The sequence below is a fragment of the Myodes glareolus genome, chromosome 20 (genome assembly GCF_982192425.1).
Source record: "Myodes glareolus chromosome 20, mMyoGla1.1, whole genome shotgun sequence".
NCBI classification, from domain to species: domain Eukaryota; kingdom Metazoa; phylum Chordata; class Mammalia; order Rodentia; family Cricetidae; genus Myodes; species Myodes glareolus.
The window spans coordinates 9,229,414-9,253,119 of record NC_142045.1 but is presented as its reverse complement, the minus strand read 5'-3'; the positions used below and the strand labels follow the sequence as shown (position 1 = coordinate 9,253,119).

Below are 23,706 nucleotides of genomic sequence, written 5' to 3'. Positions count from 1 at the left end.
GTAAAGGCATGATAAACTCAACACAAACCATAAAGTTAGACATTTTCAGGAATGACTGCAGTTTAATTGCTTTTATATCAGAAATATACTATTTTCTTTTGTTTTCTAATAGAGCACCTGGCACACAGGACAACCACTACACTTTCAAACTAATGAGTCAAAGCTATCTTATTGTTCACGGGTGCCTTACAAAATAGACATAACACATCATACCACTTGCAATTCACAGAAAGATGGTTATTCTATATTATTAACTTTGATCTACAGCCAACTACTCTAAAGCACAAGAAAAAAAAATAGTGGTTTTTTTTCCCCCCTAATAATCACATAAGCAGGTAGTAAATGGGGACACCGAGTTCATTCCTGGATTTTCTGACTCAAAATCCCATACCTTCCTATTACTCTGAAAATTCAAAGTATTCTTCTCAGTAATGTTCTTAATATAGGTCAGTCTTCTACACTTCATTTCCACTTTTCCTGTGTTACCTTGTTTTGTCAACTGGTGCCTCTGTGGGTGTGTGTTTGTCAGTGCAGGTGTTCCTGTGTGTGTGTATATGTGTGTGTGCATATGAGCGCATGCAAACACATTTATTCACATGCAACCTTGGGAGAACGTCAATAGATTTCGAGCTAGTAATGTAATGTACACAACCTTTGAACACATATAGGGCATAGAAAATGTTGGACTATGTCAATCTCATATATAAAATTTTATCTAAACAGTTTAAGAAGCATGTATCATTTACAATTGAATCCTGAGTTGTCCTGTGAAGAATTATAAATCTTGTTCTTATTTGGAGTATCTTAACTCAGTGAAATCCGATGTTTTATTTTTCTGGAAAACCATGTCAGGGCCATATATCCTTCTCCTTGTACTCTGTGTTTGATTAAAGGCATAAAGAACCCCATATCTTAAAATTTGAATCATTCCGGTCCGTGTGGGAAGTACATGCTTTCAGGGTGTAGACTAAACTAAAGTGTGTCCAAAGTCCACCGAGGAACTGTTTTACCCATTTGATACAAGGTTATATACAGTGTTCTGACTCCGAAAGAATGAGGTTATCCCAGTGGCTACAGCCGTATAATCTTGGAGTCTTATCAAAGGAAAAAAATGAACCTTTTCTCAGACTATCAGGAGCTGCATTAGGAGCACAGGATGGATTCAGGATGGATGGGCACATAGGAAAATGCTGTCTTCTTGGTACTGATAGAATAATTTCCTTAATAATGCACAGAACCATCAGAAACTAACATGCTCTCTGTATCGTGGAATCTTTACAAAGGTAGTTAAAATAATTGTTTTTGACAGTGCCTTGAAAATACCCCTTGCATGTGCGTGTCCATCATCAGACTTAGATAGCCCTATGTAAAATGGGATGTATCTGAAACACACACTTGCAGCAGAAGTCTCAAATCTCCCACATATTTAGTCAGCTTTGCCAGTTAGGCCTTGCAGAGTCTAAGGAATAGCAATGTTCATGTACATCCTGCCAGGCCAAAAGTATGCCCACCCCCATCAAGCCTTTGTAAGTGTTTGTAGTACTTGTTATGTATGTAAGTGAACTTGTATTCTTAAAACACGAATCTCCCACCCTACCTAACTGCCCAAACTACTACTGTGTGCGTGCGTGCATGCGTGTGTGTACGTGTGTGTGTGTGTGTGTGTGTGTGTGTGTGTGTGTCTTCATTGAGTTTTGATTTATTGGTTCTTTTCTTGCTTGCTTGCTTGCTTGCTTTTAAGGAATATATTTTGATGCTTGCTTGTTTTTCCAGACTAGATCTATATTGATCCAGACTGGCTTAATATTCACAGTGCTCCCCTCCCAACTCCCGAAGGCCGTTGATCCTCAGAAGGCACCATTCTGCTCTGCTCTTCTATGGTCCTTCTATGCTGCCATTGCTCTCACAGCACTTGGAACCTTCTCTGTTTTGTGGCTCTTACCTAAAGATTGTAATTTGTCCACAGAGAGATGGGAGCATTACAGTGGCTCTGGAATTTCTCAGAAGTATCCTAGTGTGGAATGTGCTAGGTACATAGACCTTTCTGTTGAACAAATTGCCTTCTTTCTTACTCCCCTTTTAAAGCCATATCACACTATATCAATGGGTGGTAGAGTTCTCTTAGCAATGTAGGGGAAGTGCAGTAATGGTCCGCGGGGATATTGGTGTTCTTTGTTGCCATAGGTGGTTTTTGTGACCTGTGTAAATTCTTGCTGAGTGATGTAATTTCTTTTTAGTATCATGTCCAACATGAGAGAACACAGTGCAAGAACAAAGCGTTATCTATTCTACAATTTGGGGAGGTGCTTAGATCTGGGAACAAACACTAAAGATATCATAGCAGAAGAGGAATGTCATAGAATGACTGCAAGGATGCGAAATTAAATGATAGTATTAGTCAAAATAATTGTCCCTGGTACTTTCCCTTTCTGTAGACATGAGAAGTCCATGCTCACTTGTTACGTTATGGGTATCTTTTAGAATACAATTCTTTGTAATTAAGGTAACCATGTCCAGTAGGAATGATCAATGAAACTGTAATTTTGGTGGCATATTTTGTCTTATTTCATGTAAAGAAAAAAATTTGAAACTGATAAAGATATGAATTAACAAAATTCAAACTATTTTGTAAGTTGCTTAGCATGGAGGTCATCATGGCCATGAACAGACTCAAATTTCACTTCCGTACTCACTCTTGTGAGACACTAATTTCCTCTTTGGCAGAACAGCTACAGGATGTAAATCTCAGTTAGCAGAGTCAGACTTCTGTTCATAGATCTACTCTGTGGAGCAGGGCCAACTATGGTCTGCCCCGTGTGTATACCAAGTACTGCACGGAGATGCCAAGACACACCAATAGGTCATGCCCCTTCCTACAATACCGACCAGCGTAAGTTACCAACTCATGTTGGAGTAATTATTTACCTTTGCTAAAATGTGACAACTTAGATAATTAACTGCAATAAGCATTATGTGTGTGGAAATTTTTAAGCATCGCAAAGGCTTATTTGGTAGAGATGTTTAACTATTGCTTAACTTTATAACAATTTCCTAGGCAGGTGGTTTCATCCTTGCTTAGAAACTATATCCCTGTAGAGGCACACAAAAACAAGGCATGTACAGTGTAATCGAGGGATATTTCATCTTCATGGTTAGGTGTAGGGGACTGGGTCTTCTACTCTAAAGAAAAGAGCATGTTCACATCTTCAGCAGCCCATAGCAGGTTTAGTGAACACCTTTAGACAAGAAGAATGTATCTCCTGGAGAGTGAGCATCGAGTTTCAGAAGCACACCTGGAAAACTGAAATTTATGGTAGCTGCGTACAACCTTACACTGTAAACCATCTAAACAGTATTAAAACTAAAGGGTATTTTTATTATTTTTTTCTCTTTTTTTTAAGTTTATTAAAATATAAAAGTTTCCATTTTCACCCCTCCTCCCAACACCCTCCCACTCCCCCCACTCCCTCTCCTCTTCCCTCTCCATCCCTAAGAGCAGTCCGGGTTTCCTGCCCTGTGGGTAGTTCAAGTTCCTCCCCGCTCCCTCCAGGTCCAGGAAGGTGAGTATCCAAACAGACTGGATCCCCAAAAATCCAGAATATGCAGAGGAAACAAGTCCCAGAGTCATTGTCAATGGCTTTTTAGAAAGACTTCGGGTCAGCCACATTCAGGGAATCCAGCCTCCTCCAGAGAATCTGGTTGGATCAAGCGCTCCTTCAGTCTCAGTCAACTGGCCTTGGTGAACTCTCATTAGATCAGTACCCTTGTATCAGTGGGTGATCGCTCCCCTTGCGGTTCTGATTTCCTTTTTCATGTTCTTCCTCCTTCTGCTCCTCCTTTGGACCTTGGGGGGCTCAGTCCGGTGCTCCAATGTGGGTCTCCGTCTGCATCGCCATCCATTGCCTGATGAAGGTTCCCTCTGATCTTGCCCTCCCTGCTCACGTTCTTCTTCCTTCTGCTCCTCGCTTGGACCTAGGGAGTTAAGCCCAGTGTTCCAACGTGGGTCCCCGTCTCTATCTCCATCCATTGCCAGATGAAGGATCTCTCTGGGAAGAGCTCCTCATAAAGGGTATTTTTAAAGTTTAATTTTGAAAACAAGATATATATTTCTAGAAAAATAAAAATATGGATTTTTATTGATTCCCCTTTACCACTTGTGATAGAATGTATAGAATTATGCTGTATAATTCCCAATAAAATAAAAAGAATGGCCAATTGGAAGAATACTTAAGAGAATGGCCTAGATTGGAACTTGTCAAATTTAGGCATTATCTGAGCATAGGCCCTCAGTGGCCATTTATAGGACTCTGTGTGTCAGTCAGGGAACGGGGTAAAGGATGGCTATACACCACAGCATTGCTATTTACTGAGGTACCAAAGTATGCAGGATGAAGTCCCCATGGAAATCAGATCTGGTGCCAAAGCACAGGATACCCACTCATCAAAGAAAGAAGCAAAGCAAACTATAGACAAGTCTCATCCATGCAGGAAAAACTGGGAGAAAGCAGGCAAGAGAGTTAGTGAGCTGCGGACTGACTGCCGGGCAGAAAGCAAACACACAGAGCACAGTGTGCTGAGCCCTGTGGGGCTGTCAGCTCACGAGGATGAAGACCGGGGAAACAGACTGAGGGATTCAACCACATATATGTCCCAAGAGACTCACCTCCATTCCAACCACCTCTGCCAGCAATCGCCATGACATGTTTGATCACTATCTAAATTTTCATTTGTTACATCCTGTACTGTTGGTCCCTTAAATTATTTTAAATTTACTTTATTTTATGTCTCTGGGTGTTCGGCCTGAGTGTACGAATGTGCTCTCTATGGGTGCCCTGTGCTCTTGGAGGTCAGAAAGGGCGGTGGCTTCCCTGGAATTAGAATTACAGATGGTTGTGAGTTACTGGAGATCGAACCCAGATCCTCCGCAGGAACACAGAAGAGCTTAGAACTGCTAAGACGTGTCTCCAGCTCCCTCGTTATCCTAGTTCAAACAAAAAAATACTCAAAATAACCTCTTCATTCAGGTCTGAGACAATGGCAGAATGAAGTTTAGTCTCTTCTCCAACAGGAAAATGTATTGAACATGTACCTGGGACCATCTATCAAATGCAGCAACCTCTCTCCTTGGATCCCTCCACACATCGCATGCCTTGTCTTCATGGCTGGGAGTGATCTGTTGAGTGAGGAGAGATATGGGGAGAACGCGTTTTCTACCATTCTGGGGTGAGGTAGACACCATTTCAAACTTTGCAAGCGGGATGTAGGCTTTTTCTGTTTTTATTTCATATTCTTCCTTACTGTCCGCCATGTCTTGAGCACTGTAAAGAGCACCTTCGTGAGTATTCAGTGTGATGAGGTAAAGGATCCACGACACTTCCCTCATACGGGTTTTCAGCTACTGAAACCCATTGCAGTATTTGTTTGTTTCTTTGTTTGTTCGTTTTGCCTGTCTTTGTTTTTGATTTAGTGAAATGATTTCTCAGACCTCAGTACAAAACCAAGCAAACTTGACTTGGCTTTTTCACAGATGCCCCTGTGGACAGTGCTTTGGGAAAATTTCATCTCAAAAGTGGAAAGTAGTGGACTCACTCACCACTCACTAGCTATCCTGCCTTGTCCATAGCAAGGCATCAGCTTCAGTGGAGCCCCACCTGGGAGCAGAAACCTCAGTGGCACAGAAACAACTGGGCACAGTTCCTTCTTTCTCTTGCACTGCAAACCTGTGAAAGGAAGAGGGTTAGAAGGCAAAGGCGCCTTGTTTTACAGACGTAGTTAGAGGCTGGTTCAAGCATCACTGGATGAGAAAACAGGAGCCCCTTGCAAGTGTTAGCCCATCAAGTTAGGAAGCTGTGGTACTTGGGAACACAATAGGCACATTGTTTAAGGCAATTTTGGCCAAACTTGTCATCTTATTCTTTTTCATACATGAGACTAGGCGAGACCTTGCTGCTTTGGGGGATTTTATGGAGCTGTGACACTCGTGGCCTCTGAACTGCCATCGCAGGCTTCGACATGCAGGTCCTGCTCTGACGTGCTGGCTGAAGCCAGCCCCTCTGCTGTTACTTTTTGGGCCTCAACGCCTAAGGGAGACCGACCAAGGGAAATCCAACCACAGTGCTCTTTCCTATAGGATTCTCCCAGAGTCTGGATGTGGCACAGCTGGCTGTCCTCCCTAGGAGTCCTCACCTAACTATATAATCTCCATCCCCCCACCCAGTACTAAACATCTGTTCATCCCTCGGAATGCAAGCATTGGCTTGGCCTTGCTGGCTTAAAAATAATTTAAAAACAAAGCCCAGATAAGTCCTTTCTGGATGAATTTAGATACGAGCCAGGGGATAGTAAGAGAAGCGTGCTGAAACGGATTGTTCCAGGGCATTCTTGTGTCTGTAGCAAGCTGCCTGTCAGTTGTTCCTGGCAGGCAGTGCTGTCTGCGTGCCCTGTCTGCAGCTTAAACTCTTCCCATCCAAGCTCTGTGCAGTCTATCAGCCTGACGTGATAGAAATGAGGCTGCAGACACCTCTACGAAGACCGGTACACAAGGCTGGACTTATTACATTCCTTTTCTTTCTTTCCGAGAGGAAACTTCTCCACGTTCCCCGGGCTGTCCTTGAACTCCTGGGTTCAACCTCCTGAGTACCAGGGAGTGCGGGCGCATACCTGACTTTGAACTTTTTGGATTTGGCTGTTTTATTTTAAACGACAATAATATAACCCAATATGCATTACTAACTGTGTTAGGCATGAATGAAGTATATAACCCTTTATGAGTCTACGATATGTTGCACGTGGTTGACTGAGAACACCGGACCATAAATCGTAATTGACACTATAGTTCTGCAGTTGCTATGCGACTCGCGATAAACATTTGTGTGTATTTGTCTAGAGAAGCCTCGTTGTGAATGCTGAGTTTCTAATATAGCACTCACCCCACAGACCCTAATGAAATAACAAGCTAGACTCTTTTCGAAAGCAGTAACTATTTATTGTGAGTGCATGAGCAGTTCAGATTGTACTTTCCCAAGGAAGGAGGCAGCTTTTCTTCTCCCGAAAGAAGAGGCAGAGATGATAATAGGAGATAAACACTGAATGTAGCCACAATAAACATAGGGCGCTAAAGCACTGGCTATCACATGTCTCACTGGAAAAGGCTGTGAGGAGATTTACTTAGCCAGGCTTGCTGCCTGGCTCCACTTGACGAGCACTTTGTTTGACCTCATGGGCTGCCAGACACTTTTCAATAATAAGAATGAAAATATATTTGTTCCGCAGCTACCCGCACTTTTGGTGATCTGCACCTAGCAGGATTTGTGTGACCCTTGTCTGGTCACGGACCTGATTCATAGCAGCCAATGGTCGAGTTGACTCTCTTTAGGCGAGAGAAGACCAAAGAATATTCATCCTATGCTTCCTACGACCTAAATCTTCTATCCTCTGGTCCACAGTGCACATCCCGGAGGCGTCTGACAAATAAATGTTTGCTAACTGAGTCAGTAGATGGATTATAATAAGCCTGGGGACAGCACTGTCCTGAAAGGAAGAGTTGAAAACCATGTGGTGGATTATTGAGGTGAAGGTGTTCATTTACTTGTTGACATTCCAGAATATGGCCATGGGCTGGCCCGCAGTGGGTCCCCATCTTTATGTAGACAAAGGAAATAAAAAGCAGAAGATAAAAATCAAGTCTGAGCAATCTTTTACATGTGTCAGGTTTAAAATTGTAAAAGATATTTATTTGCTAATGGGTTGTGAATGCAGGAACACACTTGTAGAGGTCAGGGAATAATTTGTGGAGTTGTTTTTTTCTTTCTTTCCAGTATGTGAGACCTGATTATCACACTCGAGTCCTTAGACTGGTCGGCGGGTGCCTTTTTTACCAGCTCGAGAGCCATTTTGCTGATCCTTAAATACTTTTAAATATCAAACATATTGTTTGAATTTTCCCTCTGCTAAATGTAGAAGAAAAAGTTTGAAATTCTGACCTGAACAATGGCCTTTGCAATAGGAAAGAAATTAGAAGGCTTCCCCCCCACACACACACAACTTCTGTTTTCCATTGTCTGCCCATTCTGAAAATTCCCCTAAGCAGCGCAGGAGAAGCAGAACTCACAAGGTGCAGGCCTTCAACTGTTCTACCCACAGACTGCTCGCTAAACCCAGAGAGTGCACAGTTAGGCCTTCATCTGCTGTACCCACAGACTGCTCGCTAAACCCAGAGAGTGCACAGTTAGGTTTTCCGTACTTTAGTATGGCTGGGGAGTCTTCAAGGGAGGGGCAGCGTTGCCCTTACTCTGTTTGAATTTAACCCTCTGAAGGCTGACTCGTCATACACACGGGACAGGAGGCTGCAGTTAACAGTGTTATTTGTGAGAGGCTTCGTCATGGAGGTTTCACTGAACCCACGAAGTGTCCAGTGTGCGGGTCCAATACGACAGACCTGTCTTTGGTGTTTGATGCTATTGACTTTAACCTTGGTTCTAACTGTGGCTTCTCTACACGGATTCCAACAGACCTGAGGGCAGCAAGGAGAACTGGCAACCTGGCAGGGCAGTCAGCAATACACAGTTTAAATCACTGTTCACACGACTTCTTCCCTCTGGCAATTTAATATATACATTTTGCCTGACTTTGGGAAAAAAATCATATCTTTATGTGAACATAGATTATAAAAGTTGGAAGTTGTCATATCAAATAAGTATGCACATTTTACTTTATATCTCCGAGGCTGTTGACTGCACTACTGATAGTCATACCACGTGACACCATCTCCTGGCCCTTGTGGCAGGGATCTAAACTCACTGTTTAAGCCTACTCTTTCTGAAAGGGCTACCCCTGCCCAAGGACGAGTGCTGCTTGTTTTCACTGTCTAGAATCCAACTTTGGTCGTCTGTAAAAGCAGTATATTCTCTTAACCTCAAAGCCATCTCTTCTACCAGACAATTTAAATTCTTCTGATTTTATCATACATTATTTGCTAGGTCATTTTCTAAGTTAAGGAAGGTGAAAAGTGGAAAATAAGACGAAAGTTGATACAATGTACAAGAGTTTTCATTGTGAGTCTGTGTTTGAACTGTGGAGATATCATTAGTGGTACTTTGGAGAATTTCATACATGAATGTGTTTTTGATAAACTTCACCTCCTCTCCCTCCTCTCTTATTCTTCTCCTATTCATTCTCCTATTTTTCCCTTCTAACTTCATGTGCTCTCTCTCTCTCCCTCCCTCCCTCCCTCCCTCCTTTCTCTCTCTTCCTCGCTCCTTCTCTCTCTCTCTCTCTCTCTCTCTCTCTCTCTCTCTCTCTCTGTGTATGTGTGTGTGTGTGTGTGTGTGTGTGTGTATGGATATATAGATAGGTATATATAGTTAGATATTAGATATACAGATATATAGATAAAGCTATATAAATATGTATATACACACAGAGAGATAATACTAAGTGATGTCTACATGCTACATGGGCATGACTATAAGGCCATCTTCTGGAGCATAAATAACATCTATAGTACTTCATCCCTTAAGGAAATTGACCATTCACTCTCATAGCCATCAGTTGCCAACAGTTACTCAGCTAGTGATGGAACTTCATGAGTGACTCGCTCATCTATGCTGGCATCTGGGCTGGTTTGATCCTGTGTAGGCTTTGTGAGTGCAGTCACAGCCACTGTGAGTTCATGTGTGCAATAGCCTTCTCATGTCTACCAAATGCATTACACTGGAGATGCCTAGTGCCTCTGGCTCTTATAATCTTCCTGCCACCTCTTCAATGATCCCTGAGACTTGTGAGGAGGGGGTCTGATACAGCTGTCCCAGTTAGAACCGAGCACTTGACATGTTGACCACTCTGCATTAATCTCCATCTATAACAATAACACCAAAGAAAAAACTTAAGTGATGAGGATTGAGGGGTACACTAATCTACGTGTACAAAGATAAAGATAATAATTTAGAGCCTAGGTTATTTCTATTAGCAGATTATTAGCTGCAGATTCTCCTCTTGTCTAGCCTACTTCTCTAGCCATAGGTCCTTGGGCAAATAATGGTACCTGGTATTGGATTCATTTTGCAGAATGGGGCTTAAAACCAATCAGAGTGGTTAGAGTGGTTACCCACGTAACACTTGTGCCACTATTGCACCAGTGTATAACTTGGCAGGCCTATGGTTCTTGCTGATCATTGTTTCCATAGCTGGGTAAGACTGTTGATTATTTTGCTCCAAGTCATGTGCAGAGCATCTTCCACCACCGTGGAAAGTCTCCAGTCAGGAGGAAAGGTTCATGTCAGTAACAGCTTCATTCCTTCATGGTCCATAATTAAATTGTAAGGTGTCTTTAGCCGTGGAGTCTTATCATAAAATTCTGGAGGATAACCAAGAAGGAATACACTGCATTGTCAAGGAATTCTGAGACTCCACTACCAAAGGAGGCATTGGTTATAGGCTTTGTAACTGTCACAGATCACCAAGGTATTTTCTTGGTGTTTCTCTTTTACCTTAGTCATACATTTGAATTTTTAAAATTAAAACCACAAGAGAAAGTTTTCAAGCTGACCATTCACAGTTTAGATGCTTTTTATTTTCAGGTGAGCAGGTTAAGCTTTATTTGTAATATTTTTGGAGTCATTGTGCTTTCTTAATCAGAGAACTGAAGATTTCCTTTAGTGATGGGAATGAGAAGAGCATGCTTTTCTCTTCTAAAGACTTAATATGTCTTAGACCTGTATTTAGATGTTTAAATCTTTCATCTTTTTGTCTGTTTGAATGTTTTAAATCCATAAAGCTATACCTGGTACTGGGCTCTGGGTGAGTCATGGATTAGTACATGGTGCACACACTTTCAATTGTCCAGTATGAAAAAGCAATCTTCACATCAACCTTAGTTTGTGGAGATAGAAGTGTCTTACTCCTTACAGACCATTGCTCAAAGTTCATCTACATAGCGTTTTGAAAAGCAGTTACATTTTGCTTTGCTTCTCCTTTTGTTAATAAATAAAATGTCATAAATGAATCCTAGATCCCGTCTCACGCTTCTTCTGTGTTGCGGTATTACAGTTACACAACCTTAGACTCAGCTTCGAAATGGTTACTCCTGACTGGGAAGGGGTTTTGCTTTCCGTGTTCCTCCACCTACAGCCGAGAATCTTGATGTGTACACCGAAAGGGAAAGTTAACAAGAGCTTTATTTTACTTCCAGCAAGTCACCGAAACCACAAGTCCTTCAGCGTTCCACCCTTCAGCCTTGTCGCTGGACCTGCTCAATAACGCGGTGACGGCCTTCAGTACCTTGGAAGAGCTGATTCGGTATCTGGAGCCTGATCGGTGGCAAATGGACTTGGACAGCCTGTATAAGCCATCACGGCAGGTGGTGGGCAAAGCTTATCTTTTTGGGAAAAGAACCAAAGGTAAGCGTTCTCTTCAGTTTAGAGCCTCATTTGATTCTCTCAGTGCCTGATGTTTTAAGATTCATTTGCCACAGTTTCCCAAAGGGAGAGTTTCAATGCCTTTGGCCATAGGCTTAAGCAACCCATGCTAGTATCACCTAAGCACAGGAATGTATTAGATGAGAATATAAACAGGAGGAAAATCAAGAGACACTTCTGCTAAAAAGACACCAGTCTCTTCTTATTTCACCAAACTTCTTTCTGATGGAGCCCTTTTTTCGGTTTAATGAAAATCATTGCTATCTACACTTTGAGATTCAAGAGAAAAGATCAGAGGTGAAAAATTAGGTTTAGGGTTAAAAAATGGTGATTTTTTTTTAGAAGTCATTTTTACTGTGTATTCCTGGGGTCAGAGGTGTATCCATTTTGTACGCATAGAAACTTCTACAAAGTAGGGCAAATTATAACTGTTCACGTTGATAAGGCAGGATTCACAGAAAGAAAGCAGTAGCCTGCGATGAAACATAAGGTGTAAATTTTTCTTTGAAACCATCATTTGTGGCCAAATTGGCTTATCTTCTTTTAAGAACAAAAGTTCTGATAATTAAACCTAATCTCCCACGATTTGGAAAAAAAAAATAGTAGTTATATTAACAAAGTTTTCAGGGAAGTTAGCTAGTTCAAATGGGAACATGGGAAGAGCTGGTGCTAACCCAAATGACAATAGAGAGAAGGAACAGGGAAATTAACTGTCACAGTCTGGCAGAAGCAGAAGCTCAGGACTACTATAGAGACTAGACCGGCAGTTAAGAATTTACGTGGCAGGAACAGTGTTTAGTTCATTGGAGCTGTTCTCCACAGCAGATTGCACCAGCCTTCTCCTAAAGCCTGGAAGGAGGAGAAACTTGATTCCTGCCTTTCCTTCCCGCCCTTGCACCCTTCCTGAGCATGAGCTTTCATCTCAGCAGGTCACGTTTGAACCTGCCCAGCGCCGGTATTTCGCTATGCCGACAGACACGGTTTCCTTTCACAAATGTTTGAACGTGGTTGTGTTCAAGGGCCTGGACAGCTGAATCATGTTCACAGGCTGAACGCTGTTGCGGATTTACCAGATCTGATCTCCACGAATAAATTAGAGAGGCGCTTCCCTCTTCTGCGTGTAGGAACAGGAAGCTGAAGGTCTGCACCCTTCCTAGCAATACAAATCAGGTTGCGAGGTGCAACCTTAAGGAGCAGAAGTGAGAAACTGGTTTTAAATGTGCAGGAGTTTTGGAGAAGTGTTTCTGAATTCCAGCCTAAAACCTTTCCTTTGAACCCAAACCTGTAAGCCTCGATCCCCATGCCTGCAGCTCATAGATCTGACCACGTGCTAACTTCTACCGCAAAGAATCTGGTGTTGATCCGGGTCTTTCACGTATTTGTTTAACACCTTCTCTGTTGAAACTCTATGCAGTTTGCCGACAACATTAGGTTTTCAAGCAGACAGTAAGCGTGAAAAAAGTCATGTATACTTTTAGGACTTTACACACTAAAACGCAAATGGGGGCTAAGATCTTAACGACAAGTCAACTTCCCTGCAGGACTCTTTCTGCAAAGGGACAGGGAAATACTTTCAAAAGTGTCTAATTAGACCTTGAAATAGATTTTCCCCAGAATAAACATATCATGATGTTACCACATTCGTTTTAGAAAGACCACCCTGAGATTGCATTGCTGTAATATGATAGCCCAGGATTGAATATCTGAAAGAGAAGGAGCAGCTAACAAAGTCGAATGCACCCGTATTTTTGTCCGTATTATCTTTTCTGGAAAAACTTAGAGTGTTTTGTCTTATTTTCTTTAGAGCCCATGCTCTAAGTCAGAGCTTTCATTCATATTGTGTGGCTACAGAAAAGAAAGAAAATTTAAAGAAGGTATTTTCTCAGTCATGCTGAACAGTATTTTCAAAGGGACTTTTGACTCTTGAGTCAAGCATGATAAATGAATGGAAGTGGGTTTGAAAGTGTGTTTAAATTTTCACATCGTAGCAGATACAAGAGCACACTTGGGAAATCTACCCCAGCCTTTTGTTGTGGTTAAGTAAACATTTTAAGCTGAACATATGCAGTCCCCTTTCTAGCTTTGTGAAAGAGCATGTGTTAACTTATGTGTGGTGGGTGGGGGTCCTTTAAGAACTGGGGCTTTATTCACATTCTGAAGATTTTGATGGACCTTACAAATGTGGCAATGAGCCTTTGCAGTGTCCACTTATACAAGCCTTTTCCCTCCCAGTCCAGATACCATAGCTTTCTAGAGAAAAGAAGCAAATCGAATCACACACAGCCTTAAAATAAAATGGTGCTATATCTGTACCTGAATCATTCTGCAAGGGGGAATGCAGCAGCATCAGTGGCCTCGTTAGCATAGCGATCCTATTAACTTTATTAGTGATGCTTGATTGGTCTTCACAGGGAGCCTGAAACAACTGACTCATTTGCATTCAGTTTTTTAAAAGCTTTGCTTTCATGGGTTCCTTTGCAGATGAAATCGTTAAATATTCAAAACTATGATTTTCTAACGAATTAAAAAATACTTTTTTTTTTGACATGGGCTCCTTACCATTGCTTTGGACACTCATACACTTGACCAAGGTTTTTGATCACTCCAACAGTTGAACATGGTTATAACTTACAATTAAGTATTTATAATCTAATATATTCCTTAGAATATTTAAAAGCCTTCCTCAACAAACTACATTAGGTTAATAGTCAAGAAAACAATCGCCTAATTCTTCCCATCACATGTTAAAAACAATTAAAAACAGTTACTGTTAGTTTTCAGAATGAGAATCTCACATTGATTGTTACTATTTAAACCATTTTTCACTCAGGAAAAAAACATTTTGATTTCTATCTTATAATCTTTCCAGTATCAGTTTAAAAATACTTAACCCAGTTCTTTATATTTCCTATTACAATATATCTTAGATAACTACTAAACCAAAAATAAATAAATAAATAAATAAATAAAACTCTGAATAAATAGATGGGCCCAAAACATTTAAGTTGTAGTACACGTGGAAGATTTGTAAGAAAAAAGATGGGCAAAACTATAAGACAGAAACCAAAACAAAATTAGAATATATATCAGATAATTACCTTTTATGTATAAGTTCATAGTAAACAATTGTAAATTATAAAAATTGTTTTAAAATATCTTTCCTGAGGCAGTATTCGTGCGGATTAAAAACAATGGTCCTCTGAGGAATTTCTCTGTGTATCCAATGAAAGGATTTTTTTTTTTATTTTCATCACAAGTAGATACTCTTTTAAACACTAAAGGATAATGTAGTTAAACAACTTCCTAGAAAGAATAGAGGCAGTGGCTATGAATTAGACACTCCTCCATCTTTCAACAAGGTAGCGGCAGAAACCTGAAGGAAGTCAATTGTTCTACCTTTCAGAGGACACTGATTCCTACCCCACGGAAGACCAGCTTTCCAACTGCTGCTCTTACTCCGAAAAGTGTATCGTTTCTTTCACTTCTTGTCCGTTCAGCCAGCTTCAGAAACACATTTTTCTCATTCTTATATTTTGTTCTCCTGATAGGCACAGAGATTGTAGAAATTATGTAATTGTAAGAGCCTGTCATTTTTTTTTAAATTGCATTGGCCTTTTAATCGAAGCATCCGTACTCTCTTATTTTCTATTCTTCCCTGCAATGCTCCCTTTGTCTGCTTTCTGACTAAGGTTAAAAGCTGCAGTCCCTTTTCTCTATATAAAGTTTCCTATTTATAGCTCCCAGCTCTTTCGTTGGCTCTCTTCTTCATATTTCACAATGCCACCTCTTCATTGGTCACTAAATCATAATGAAGCTTTGTAGACTATGAAGTAGAAAGTCCAGTTTGTGAGCTGGTGAGCCATACAACCTAGTTAAAATAAGAAGGGATATTGTTAGAGTTATCATTCACGGAATAACCAGATCTTTTTTTTATAAAGAGAGCTTTGTGCAGGGGAGGCAGGCTGGAAGCATGAGAGTCATTTTCCCCCTTGCTTTTCTCTATGCCCTTTAGTGGTGAACCTCAACCTTCTGAAAGAGGAGGTGAGACTCTACAGCTGCACACCTCGGAACTTCTCGGTGTCCATTCGGGAAGAACTAAAGAGGACAGACACCATTTTCTGGCCAGGCTGTCTCCTGGTTAAGCGCTGCGGAGGAAACTGTGCCTGCTGCCTCCACAACTGCAATGAATGTCAGTGTGTCCCGCGTAAAGTTACGAAAAAGTACCATGAGGTAAGTACATCATATTCTTTGTGGTTTCTATAGGACATTTTGTTTCCTAAAACCAAATGGCTGATCCTAAGATACACTGGTGTTTGGGAAGGACAGTCTCCCATCATTGGAAAGCTAAGCACCAGGTCTACAAAGTGTTCCTATTTTCACTTTTAAAATCAGGGCCTTTGGTTTTAAGGCACAGACATTGAAAATTCAGAAAGTACGTTGTGTAGTGCTGGGTTGTCGCTGATGAGGGACGTTTTGGGCTTTTTGTTTGTTTGCTTATTTTTGATCTGTTTTTGTTGCTGTTGTTGTTTTCTGTGATACTGGGTTTAAGTTCAGAATTTGTGTATGTTTATCAAGTGCCCCACTACTGAGCTATAACCCCAGCCCCAATCATACAAGACACTTATTTCTTTTCCAAGGAAAAGAAAAGTGAAGCTTTTCAACTATACTTTATTCTCAAACTATTGAAGAAGAATAATTTAAAGACAAGCTGAGAAATAGTTCACTGATTAATTTTGACCAATGAGACCTTTGATAACTGTTTTTACATTTGATCTAATGTTATACCATAAATATTGTGAGAACATATTCATAGTTAGAATCATGTTTATCTTATACTTGTTGCCTCAAACAACATGCTTCATGTTTTATGAATTTTGATATTTTACTTCATAAAAACATAATCTGAAGTATTAGTAACTACTACCCTATAAAACCTTGGGATCCATCATATTACAATCTTCATGAGTAGAGGCAGGCTTAGTGCCACACCCTTGCAGTCCCAGCTACTTGGGGGCAGGGAAGGAAGAGCACTTGAGTCTAGAAGTCAAGGCTAACATGGGCAAAACAGAAAGACTCGTTCATACTAGAATACCCTGAATATATCCTACTATCTCTACGTGTGTGTGTGTGTGTGTGTGTGTGTGTGTGTGTGTGTGTGTGTTTGTATGTATCCAGAGGAGATACTCTTTTGGTGGTTTAGATCTAATTGATACTTAAGTCTGACCCTCTGATTTGACTTTTGTATAAGTGTTCCATTATTTTTAATTGTATTAAAATAATTTTATTCATGTACATTATGTCATCACTGAAACCCTCGACTCGTGATTCTACATAACATGGTGTCATAAGCTGTACTTCCTCTGACCCAATTTCGTGCTCTCAACAATACTGTGTTGATGGTTTCGAAGTTCAAGACAAATCAGGAGACTGCAAAAGACAAGTGACCCTACTTACACTCCGATCTACCACTAACTTGTATCTTCCAAGAAGATACATAATCTCGATAAAACCCGGTCATAGCCCAGCCCTTACTTTAGCACCATATTTGAAAGTAGATACCTTCCTTTTCGAAGGTACTGTCTAAAACCTGCGCCCAGTAATTTCAGTAGGACTGTATTTATAGTGATTCTACCTGCTCCACACGTGTGCCCACAGCACCTGCTTCCGGATGTCATCAGACCAGCATCAAAATATCTGTTCCAGGTTCAAGTAAACAGTCAGTGGCATATGCTTCTTGGAGTCCCTGCGAGGCTGTGACAATCACTCAGATTTTATAATATTTCTCTCACTTAGAGCCAAGTAATGAAAACAACACTTGAACTTCCAATCTTTTTGCTTCGGCTGCATAGTCAGGCCAAGCCCAGCTTGGGAAATGAGACCATGTCTCAAAGAATGACTGATTTGAAAAGATGGTTCAATGGCTAAGAGTATGCTCTGCTCTTGCAGAGGGCCCAACTATTATTCCCAGCACCCATAGGCCACAACCACCTGTAAATCAAATTCCAGGAAGATTGGACACATTCGAACCCCAAGGGTACATTCAGTTTTATCCCCCACGCCCCACCCCCCCAGAGAGAGAGAGAGAGAGAGGGAGAGAGAGAGAGATGTAAACACTTAAAATAAAATAAATCTATTAAAAAATTTGCTAGAAAGCAAACATAATTCCTTCAGAGTTTCTCTATTTCATATGTAAAGCTTTTCTGAAAAGAGACTTGGGAACTTTATAAGGCCATAAACTTGCAGATCACATCTTTCTTGAAGCATGTTTGAGTGCCTCGTCGGTCATGTTACATCTAATTACGCCATTCTTTAGATTTGTATGTGTGCCTGTTTTGTGGGCACATATGTAAGTATGATGTGTATTCCATGCCACAGAGGCCAGAGAGGATGTCAGATCTCCTGGAGCTGGAGTTAAGTTAAGGATAGTTCTAAGTCATCATTTGGGTGGTGTGGACCAAGCCCAGGTCCTCTGCAAGAACAGTCAAGGTTCATACCCTCTGATCCAGCTCTGCATCCCCTCACACTCAGGACTTTAAAAGTGACTGTGTTAAAGTTTTACACTCTGAAATCATTGTTTATGGGCCAGTAAGGTGTAGCAACATTTAAGGGCTGCTTCCACCAAGACTAAAAACCCGAGCTCCGTTCCCCCAGCAGAAGGAGAGAACTGACTTCTGGTAGCTGTCTTCTGACGTCTGCAGACACTCTGACTTGCGTATACAAATATCCCACACACAGATAAATAAAACGAAATGAAACCTTTGCATATGTTTCCTTGCTTCTAACGAGTCGAAATGTATGGAAAGGAAAAGTCACATTGTAGTGTGTGGTACCGAAAAATACAATCTTTTGTGCTAGGCCTGCCCTGCTTGCCGCTACCATTTCCTAGCTGTGTGATCTGGAGCAAGTTATCCCTGAGCCCCGTTTTCCTTATCTGCTGGCTGCCAATGCACAAACCCATATACTTTATATTGGAGAGTCGGTGAGCTCATCTGTACAAAACATTTAGAGTGAAATGCAGCTCACTTCAAGTTGCTCCTTTACATTACCCATCTTCTTGCTCAGTGATCTTCCTCTACGCCTGGTTTTTTAGTATGATGATTTTATCAGTGAGGGAGTGAACTCAGGCTGGGGAAGACGAGTATGTAACTAAAGATTCTATAGGATGCTCTGATAACATGAACGTGTTTGCTGCTTTTCTGTTTTCATAACCAACCGAACGATGCCTCTTTATTTATAACTTCAGGAGTCTGATCACTTGTCTCCCAGCATGCTGACAGGAGAAAATGGAGCAGAGAGAACGAGAGGAAGAGTGAGCATATGTGACACACTGTACCTGCCTTCCCAAGTTAGCGCAGGCCACCTGAAGCTTCAGTCACTCCCCAAAATAGCTGCATCAGCTGTCAATTGTCTAATACAGTAGTCTGCAGGGGACATTTCTGCAGACTAGTTCATAGGAATGAACTCAACTTTTCACAATTCTTGGTAAACACCTGTATTGTAAGACTAAGGCCCAAGTGAAGCACTCCTTCAAATGGTTCATTGTTTTATTGTTGCTTTGTTTTTTGAGACGTAGTTTCTTTGTGCAGCCTTGGCTCTCCTGGAACTGACTCTGTAGACAACCTGCCTGCCTCTGCTACCTGAATATCCCCTCCCTGTTCTGGAATTTCTTATCCTGTTCTTTAAAGTAACTAGAAGGGGAGCCTTCTGCTCCTTTGGAAGATAATTAGACGAAGTGTCTTAGGAGAGTCAGGAAGATGGCGGTAGAGATACAACTTGGTCCCACTGTCCAAGCTGTAGAGGAATCTCACCCGTGAGACCATGGTTCTTTATTGCTGAATGGAGAAATGTGGCGATGGAGGTGAATGATGACACTGCCTATTCTAGGGCTATTCGGTGCTAATAAGTTTTAAGAAAAACATATTCCAGAAAGCAAACATGAAGGAAGAATATGACAAGGAATAACACCATTGTCAACCTTATCATTCATGACACCCCACCCAGCTGACTTAAAGCACTGTAATCAGTGACACAAAACTACATCCCATTATCTAGATGGTCATTATTCCAATTAAAAGAATAGGAACAGACTGACGTTCGCTCCAGAATTACGGAAGGCAATAGCATGAGCAAACAGATCTCAGGGTTCTGCAGTTCTGACACTCACTGTGAGACCCTGAAGCCTGTTCCTCAAGAAAGCGAGTTGCTAAATCAGCTGAAGGGCCCTGGATGCTATGTGGCTTCTTTCATCTGTTATTTATTGTTCTACTTTTAATAACTCATCTTTTGGCCTAGGCACAAATCACTATTTCCCTCAGCGTGTCTAGATCTATTCACTCATGTGTACAGAAAAGTAATAACTGTAGATTACCTCATCAGATTATTGCAAGTTCAAGTGTATAAACACATTGTTATGGTAGCGGGCACACCGTAACTATCCAAAGAATGTGAGCTAATTAAACTCTGATAGAATCATGTGCTCCAAAAGTTATGCATTCATTCCCCTTTTCTAAGAGTTTTGTAAGTCATCAGCCAAACAGAAGACTTGGGTCTCTGTGGTTTAATGGCATCTTATAGGAATGGGGAATTTCCATGGTCACTTCATGGAGTTATCTATGTTATACACGCAAAGTAGAGAAAATGAAACTTTTATGTTATTATGTGCTCTGGTCTTTGCTCAGAAACCAAGCAACATAATTCTTAGAATTCATAGTTTCTGTTATGAATTGTTAAGAAATGTTGAGTTGCCAGATACGTGTAACAGAATACACAGCTAGATGCTTTGGTCACCGTGCTATCATGACACATTTTTTAACTTGAGGCCTATATTTTTTATTTTAAAAACCTGAACACTCTAAACTGTGAATTAGTTCACTTAGTGGGGGCATCATTGTTAACTGCTGAGCCTCCTTAGAGATGTCCAGCAAGGTCCAGCTGCAGAAACTTAGCTATGGCTGAGCATGATGTCTATGAGGGACACCTAATCCATCTCCTCAAGTTTACAGAGGGTTTGAAGTGTAGCCAAGAGAACCGATGAGTGGCCTAATTGGGCAGGCTCAGCTGTGAGATGATCAAGTTTCTCTCCACACTACATCCCGTGTTTGAGTGTGTTGTATCAAGTGTGAATATTTGTGCAGCGTATGAATAAATGTATGAAAATAAGAAGCTAAAACAACAGAAAAACAAATTGTGTATTAGTGGTTTCAAAATATTCAAGGTGAAATTGTCTCTTGTAGGATTGCATCGGGAAGTAGTAGGCACGTGGTGAGTTTTTCAATCTGAGAGCTGTTCTGTATTCTGGGTGCAGTTTGCATTGAATGTTTTGCCATTAACACACCCTTTCTTTAATGAAATGACAGTGGTGGGTGACTTGCGGACCAGGGTGGAGGACTGTCTATACAACTTTATGAGACACCGAAGTGTGCAAGTGTTTTTTTTTTGTTTTGTTTTTTTTTTTTTAGGTTCCAAGGTCATGCTTTGCTTTGTTTTATTTTGTTTTGTTTTGTGTCGTTTTGTTTGAAGTGTTACTGGTCCTTGGTGTCAAACATGGAAAAATAAAAGATTTTAAACACAACGTTTTTAATTCCCTTATAGGTCCTTCAATTGAGACCAAAAACTGGAGTCAAGGGATTGCATAAGTCACTCACTGACGTGGCCCTGGAGCATCATGAGGAGTGTGACTGTGTGTGCAAAGGAAGCACAGGCGGGTAGCTGCATCTTCCACGGCAGCGCCCTTCCCCACTGGCATCTTAGACCCCTCACTAGCATCCCACGTCCCCACCAGCATCTGCCACAGGGCTGTCGGATGCTACCGTTGGCTGTGATAAAGATCTGACTCATTGTCTCCATCCAAAATCTCAGTTGTCTACTTCAGCGGCCTTCCATCTGCAGGACTGGATAGTTCTGCATGAAGAGGCACCAGGAGGAGTCAGCAGCTACACAGCCATGCTTTTTCGAAAACAGTCAAAGGGTGGAAGTGTTTGGAGATCACTAGCAAGCTCCGGAGTGACAGCATTTCTTTCGACACTGACAGCGTGCTACAATTTAGTTGTCTTCATATGGGCAAGGGAGCAAGCGATGCCAACACAGGAAAATGGTGAAAACGCACAGTTGATCATGAACAATGCAGAAACACTTGGGTTTTCCCTCATGTTTGCATATATAAATCTGAATGGTGTATGTTCGACAAACTCACCTTTTAGATACAGCAGCTATGTTGCTATGAGTTAAATGTGCTGATAGGAAAGACTGGCTTTTCCATGTGTGGTAACTTTTCAGCGTTTGGAGGAAGAGAAGTTCAGTCATGGTTTGGAGGAAGAACACCTGCACCAAGGAGCGGCCTTCCCTTTCCCTCCCTCTGAGGTGCTCTATGTGTTTCACTGTGTACATTTTTATATTCTCTTTTTGACATTATAACTGTTGGCTTTTCTAATCTTGTTAAATATTTCTATTTTTACCAAAGGTATTTAATATTCTTTTTTATGACAACATAGATCAATTATTTTTAGCTTGATAAATTTTTTTTTCTAAACAGAATTGTTATAGCCAGAGGAACAAAGAGGATCTATAATCTTGTTGCTCTGACAGAAACACATGTATTTCCTTCCTGTATGGTGCTCGAGTTTAGACGAGTCATCTGGATTTGAAACAACGGAATGGGGAAGTCAATAGAATCGACGAGTAGCAGGGACATTTTGATAACACCTGTATTATTATCAATTCCCACTTCTGCTCTTAGAAATACAAATGAAACGGAACATTTCATTAGCTCATGGAGTCATGGCTAATCTAACCCTTTTTTGTGGGAAATAGGAGCGGAGCTCAGAAAAACACAGAAGCACCTTCCTGAATCAGAGAGACCACTGCCAGGGCAAGCGCTCTGTGCTGTGCTGTGCTGTGCTGTGCTGTGCTGTATGGACACATCCTATTTATTGTGATGCTAGGCGTTTACTACCTGTAAACTCTGCTCCATACACCCGTAGGAATACATGGATATTTTTATGTACAGAAGTCTACCATCTAAGGCGTTCACTTACTGTACTCTATCAGTTGACAAGAAAATCAGCATCATAATTGCTTGTAAAATGCTTAAAACTGTGCCTAGGTTATGTGGTGACTATTTGAGTTGAAATGTATTGAATCATCAAATAAAAGAATTTGGCTATTTTGGGGATACGTAGAAGCATTTGTCTGTGTATGGGTGTGTGCACATCTGTGCGTGTGTGCCTGTATGTGGGTGCTCCCGTGTGCATATGTGTGGACACGCTGGTCTCTTGGAGTCTAAGGAAGTGAAGATCGTGAAGTCCTAAGTTACCATCATTTGCGATATACAAAAGTATCTGTCAGTCCCGGATACATGGAAGAGAAAGCCTTTCAGCTGAGCCTCCCCTGCCTTCCTTTTCTTCTTAATGTCTTTTTGCAGTGGTGTCATGATGTCTCTTTTTTTCTGCGGTGTTAATAGTGATTCCAGATTGATTGAATTACGTGGGACCTGACAGTGACACTGGTTTTGTAAAATCGTTAGTGGTGTGTTATATGATGAGATGAAGCTAGGGGCTGGTTTCATAAGCTTCTATTCCTGTCTTCATTTTCGGCATCAACAACTGCCTGGAGTGAGCAGTGGTTGGTCTATGGATTACACAGGCTATTTCAAAGCTAAGTCCTTCTATTCCAGGCACCGATATCTTGGGGTCAGGCTTCCTCAGCGCTCGGCCCTAGGCTTGATGGAAATACCACATGTCCAGACCCAGTACCTCCAGAGTGAGCTTCCACATAGCACCCATTGGCTGCCCCCCTCCTGCTGGCTGCCCTGCCCTGCCTCCCACCACATGAGAAAAAAGTACACAAAACATGCTCTGTATCTCACTTCTTTAATCTTTTGTCCTTTCATCCAGCCCTATAAAGACCCAGAAATAACTTCACCAAGCTTCATAGAAAGTGCAAAGTAACTGGCGGTTCACAAGCCTTTCTAGCAAGCAAGAACTATGATGCATTGCAGGGAATTACCTACTTGATCCATTCACCTTTCTGTGTATGTTTTAAAATATGTATTGTTTTGTTTGGTTGTCAAAAGTGATCCTAAAGGTAGGTAGTCCATTCCCTACCACTAAGAGTGAGGGGTGAGTACCAAGCCTAACTCCCTATGACCAATTACACTCATAACACTGGGTTTCCCAAAGCCAAGAGAAGCTACGAGTTCATGGAGTAAGTGACTGCAGTTTCTTCTAAGTCCATGAGGTGTTGACTTTATTGACCACAAATATTTTTGGTATGTCATATCCATGGCTCAGACTTC

At 41.3% G+C, this 23,706-nt stretch overlaps 1 protein-coding gene across 1 annotated transcript in view; it reads left to right on the top strand.

Annotated features, from left to right (window-relative positions):
* Pdgfc (platelet derived growth factor C) overlaps positions 1-22,584 on the top strand; it is a 158,821-nt gene extending 136,237 nt beyond the window's left edge. The window contains exons 4-6 of the mRNA XM_048424738.3: positions 11,189-11,396; positions 15,427-15,644; positions 21,006-22,584. Coding sequence (XP_048280695.1) covers positions 11,189-11,396; positions 15,427-15,644; positions 21,006-21,122 — 543 coding nt within the window. The 3' untranslated portion in view covers positions 21,123-22,584. The remainder of the gene's footprint in view (positions 1-11,188; positions 11,397-15,426; positions 15,645-21,005) is intronic.
* The last annotated feature ends 1,122 nt before the right edge of the window (positions 22,585-23,706 follow it).